Genomic DNA, 5,000 nt, shown 5'->3' with positions numbered 1-5,000 from the left:
AGGTATCAAAATGTTATAATGGGAATTTTTGGGATCATAATTGTGCTGCTTTGGCAGTTTTTTGTTACAGAGCAACTAAATTACATTAAGATTTAAAGGGGTATTCCAGGATTTTTTTTTATTTATTTGACTATGCTACAGGGGCATTAAAGTTAGTGTAGTTCATAATATAGTGTCTGTACCTGTGTGTGACTGTAGTCTCGCAATTCTTCTTTCGCCTCAATATTTATTTTTAGCAGCATACATAATTACTTAGGTCTCGGGTTTTCCCAGGTTGCAGAGCGTCGAGATGTGACATCACTAGTCAGGTGATAACAGAGTCTGTCTGCTTCAATGGGTGGAGCGACCGCTGGGTGGGAGAGAGATCATTTGACAATAGCTGGAGGCACCCTGGTTAGAAAACAATGGTCTTTAGAATGGAATGCAGCTCATTTGTGTTTCAAGGGATGGGGTGGCTGATGTGTGGGAGGGAGGAAAGTGACCTCAAACTTCTAAGCATTGGAATTATGAGATGTGTAGTTTGAAAACAAAATCCAGCAGGAAATAGTCAGTTCACAAAAAGCTAGCCACAGCATTATGGTAATCTCACAACATAGCCATTTAGCCCCAAGACAAGCGCAGATCCTTCCTAAGCCTGTCCATCACTGTCTGCCAGGTACTTACTAAAATCACCTTATGTGGATAACCCCTTTAAGTCCTACAGTGCTATTAATTGCGATCTTTCTTAAGCTGTCCGTTTTAAAGGCTACTAAACCCTCTAGAAGTAACTAATGCTATAACCCAACCCAAAAGATTTGGGTTTTTATTGCTATCATTTAAAGGAAAACTGTCAGCCAGTGCACCCACATTAAACCCAATATACTGGGTGATAGTGTGGGTGAACAGGAGTCCATAAAGCGTTCACTTACCTTAGTGTGTGCCCTGGCCGCTGAGTCCCACCCCACCCCCTCCGTTAAAATTCCATTTGTCCTCTCTGCAGTAGCGCTTTGAAGGCGGTCCCCCAGCATCCATGTCTCTTTGGGTCCCGGACTTCTACTCCCGACCTCTGTAGTGAGGGCCCGGCGCATGTACACTGTGCAGAGCGCTCTCTCCTGATTCACAGCTCTCACGTCATCAGGATGTGAGAGCTGTGTGAAAACTTCAGGTGCATGCGCTCTGCAGACAGAGCGCTGCGCTCCAAGGGCATGTGACTCCATGTCACTAGGACGTGGAGTTGAAGAAAATTAATATGCAAACAGGGGCGGGCTTAGGCCCCTTCCTCCGGCACCCAAAGAGATATGTACGCCGGGGGACCGCCTTCAAAGCGCTACTGCAGAGAGGACAAAAGGAATTTTAACGGGGGAGTACTCAGCGGCCAGGGCACACACTAAAGTAAGTGAACGCTTTATGGACTCCTGTTCACCCGCACTATCACCCAGTATATTGGGTTTAGTGTGGGTGAACTGGCTGACCGTTTTTCTTTTAAAGAATGAATGGCTTTCTGGACCAAAACTGATTTGGAAAGTAGAAATTCTTTTATGTGTAACCTGAATAAACAATTTTCTGTCATTTTTAGGCTTCAGCTCAAGTGGAGTTGATTATGGAAAGGAGGCTGGGGTAGAATCCCGTTTTAAGCAATGGACGTCCATGATGGATGGTTTGCCTTCCTCAGTGTCCCAAGAAGTCAATCTATCTAAGAATGGTAAGCAGGGTTTTTATGTTAGTTTGTTAATTTGGGAGGATTTCCTGTCTCCACATTAAAGGATATCATTTATTGAGTTTACACTATAACTTGAAGTGAATTTTGTGCGAGATGAAGTGATAGGGTAAAAAGCCCTGCTCTGATGGCAGCTACTTTCCTCAAAATACTACTTGTCTTACCTTCATTCCTATGCAGGGAAGTATTGCCACAGTGGATTATAGGTTAAGCAGTAGAGTTGTGCTTATTTGGTGATTTTTGGACTATCCCCATCAGGGACATTTAGAATATATCAACAGGGTATGCTGTAAATGTTGAATAAATGCAGGTTGCACCTATGTTCATTTTGAGGGTCTTCGGCCTAGTTGCATCAACAGAGGTGGCTAGGAAGTGGTAAACAGCTGAGTAACCATTATACGCGGTTTACTAAACTATTATTGATGTTAAAAGGAGTTAATTAAACTATGTAACCCTTTTAAAGAAGGAAAAATATATATATGTATTTCCTTACCCTCAGGCTCCATTGCACCCCCTGGGAAGAATCGTGGTGGTTCCCCCTACAACCAGTTTGACATGATGCCTGGAGATTCTGTAGGATTGCATGGAGGGCCAACGGGTGACAGCTGGTTACCTGCCAAATCACCTCCTTCAAACAAAATGGGAAGCAAGTCAATTAATACCAGCTGGCCCCCAGGTGAGTCCCTTTTGAGTTTCAGAGTAAGTTCAGTGTATTCTATTTAAAATACAGTGTCAAAGTACACAACAGACATCCAAGGCATACCCTCTGTTTTCTACTATAGATTTAAAGGGGTACTCTACTGCCCCAGCATTCGGAACAATTTTGTTCCGAACACTGGGGCAGTGGAGTACCCCTTTAACTTATTTAACCCCTTAACGACGCAGGACGTATATTTACGTCCTGCGCCGGCTCCCGCGATATGAAGCGGGATCGCGCCGCGATCCCGCATCATATCGCGTCGGTCCCGGCGGTAATCAACGGCCGGGACCCGCGGCTAATACCACACATCGCCGATCGCGGCGATGTGCGGTATTAACCCTTTAGAAGCGGCGGTCAAAGCTGACCGCCGCTTCTAAAGTGAAAGTGAAAGTGACCCGGCTGCTCAGTCGGGCTGTTCGGGACCGCCGCGGTGAAATCGCGGCGTCCCGAACAGCTGATCGGACACCGGGAGGGCTCTTACCTGCCTCCCCGGTGTCCGATCGACGAATGACTGCTCCGTGCCTGAGATCCAGGCAGGAGCAGTCAAGCGCCGATAATGCTGATCACAGGCGTGTTAATGCACGCCAGTGATCAGCATTAGAGATCAGTGTGTGCAGTGTTATAGGTCCCTATGGGACCTATAACACTGCAAAAAAAATGTAAAAAAAAAGTGTTAATAAAGGTCATTTAACCCCTTCCCTAATAAAAGTTTGAATCACCCCCCTTTTCCCATAAAAAAAATAAAACAGTGTAAAAAAAATAAAAAATAAACATATGTGGTATCGCCGCGTGCGTAAATGTCCGAACTATAAAAATATATCATTAATTAAGCCGTACGGTCAATGGCGTACGCGCAAAAAAATTCCAAAGTCCAAAAAAGCGTATTTTGGTCACTTTTTATATCATTAAAAAATGAATAAAAAGTGATCAAAAAGTCCGATCAAAACAAAAATCATACCGATAAAAACTTCAGATCACGGCGCAAAAAATGAGTCCTCATACCACCCCATACGTGGAAAAATAAAAAAGTTATAGGGGTCAGAAGATGACATTTTTAAACGTATAAATTTTCCTGCATGTAGTTATGATTTTTTCCAGAAGTGCGACAAAATCAAACCTATATAAGTAGGGTATCATTTTAACCGTATGGACCTACAGAATAATGATAAGGTGTAATTTTTACCGAAATATGCACTGCGTAGAAACGAAAGCCCCCAAAAGTTACAAAATGGCGTTTTTTTTTCGATTTTGTCGCACAATGATTTTTTTTTCCGTTTCGCCGTGCATTTTTGGGTAAAATGACTAATGTCACTGCAAAGTAGAATTGGCGACGCAAAAAATAAGCCATAATATGGATTTTTAGGTGGAAAATTGAAAGGGTTATGATTTTTAAAAGGTAAGGAGGAAAAAACGAAAGTGCAAAAACGGAAAAACCCTGAGTCCTTAAGGGGTTAAAAGGGTACTCCCGTGGAAAACTTTATTTTTTTACTTTTTTTTATAAATCAACTGGTGCCAGAAAGTTAAACAGATTTGTAAATCACTTCTATTAAAAAATCTTATTCCTTCCAGTACTATTTAGGGACTATTTAGGGCCAGAAGAAATGCTTTTCTTTTTGGATTTCTCTGATGTCACAACCACAGTGCTCTCTGCTGACCTCTGCTGTCCATTTTTGGAACTGTCCAGAGCAAGAGAAAATCCCCATAGCAAACATATGCTGCTCTGGACAGTTCCTAAAATGGACAGCAGAGGTCAGCAGACAGCACTGTGGTCGTGACATCAGAGAAATCCAAAAAAGTAAAGCATTTCCTCTGTAGTATACAGCCCATAAAATGTATTGGAAGGATTAAGATTTTTTAACAGAAGTAATTTACAAATCTCTTTAACTTTATGGCACCAGTTGATTTAAAAAAAAAAAAAAAAAAAAAAAAGTTTTCCACAGGAGTACCCCTTTAACTCAAAGTTGTACATGCACCGATTTATGAAGTTTCAACAGGAGAATTTACAGCATCTGTAGTAAACATAATCATGGTCTTCGTGCTTCCTGCAACGTTAATTTTTCAGAGTTTCAACCAGGCGTGCCATGGAAAGGAATTCAGAATATTGACCCAGAATCCGACCCTTATGTTACCCCTGGCAGTGTGCTGGGGGGTCCAGCCCCATCTCCCATCGTAGATACTGACCACCAGCTACTGCAGGATACCCCAACAGGTAAGTTGTCATCATGATTATACAAAGCTGAATCCTCTGCTATGTGGTAACCTCATATTAAGTTCTTCAAACGAGTATCGAGCCATCCAATACTTGGTTTCTTATCCTAAGGATAGGCCATCACCATTAGACCAGCGGCGGTCATACTTCTGACACCACCACATATCAGCTGTTTAAAGGGACAGAGCTTGTGCAAGTGAACAGGGCAACACTGCAGTACTTTGTGCCAACACTACTAAATGTGAGGAAATGCAGGTACCAGTTCTGGTAAATATTCAAGGGGGTGCAGCACTGGAGCCCTTTAAAAGGGACTACTAGGTGTCTGACTTCTGCTGGCCTAATTTTATGTGTAGTTTAAAGTTACCGTATTTTTCGCCATATAAGACGCACTTTTT

General features: G+C 42.6%; 1 protein-coding gene across 1 annotated transcript in view; it reads left to right on the top strand.

The window, feature by feature from the left end:
* The window catches only part of LOC130330316 (trinucleotide repeat-containing gene 6B protein-like), a 15,698-nt gene extending 11,061 nt beyond the window's left edge, over positions 1–4,637 (top strand). The window contains exons 8-10 of the mRNA XM_056553589.1: positions 1,556–1,681; positions 2,196–2,372; positions 4,459–4,637. Of these exons, the coding sequence (XP_056409564.1) occupies positions 1,556–1,681; positions 2,196–2,372; positions 4,459–4,622 (467 nt within the window). The 3' untranslated portion in view covers positions 4,623–4,637. The remainder of the gene's footprint in view (positions 1–1,555; positions 1,682–2,195; positions 2,373–4,458) is intronic.
* Positions 4,638–5,000: the final 363 nt, after the last annotated feature.

Source organism: Hyla sarda, unplaced genomic scaffold, assembly GCF_029499605.1.
Source record: "Hyla sarda isolate aHylSar1 unplaced genomic scaffold, aHylSar1.hap1 scaffold_3337, whole genome shotgun sequence".
NCBI classification, from domain to species: Eukaryota; Metazoa; Chordata; class Amphibia; order Anura; family Hylidae; genus Hyla; species Hyla sarda.
This window is presented reverse-complemented; position numbering and strand designations above follow the sequence as displayed.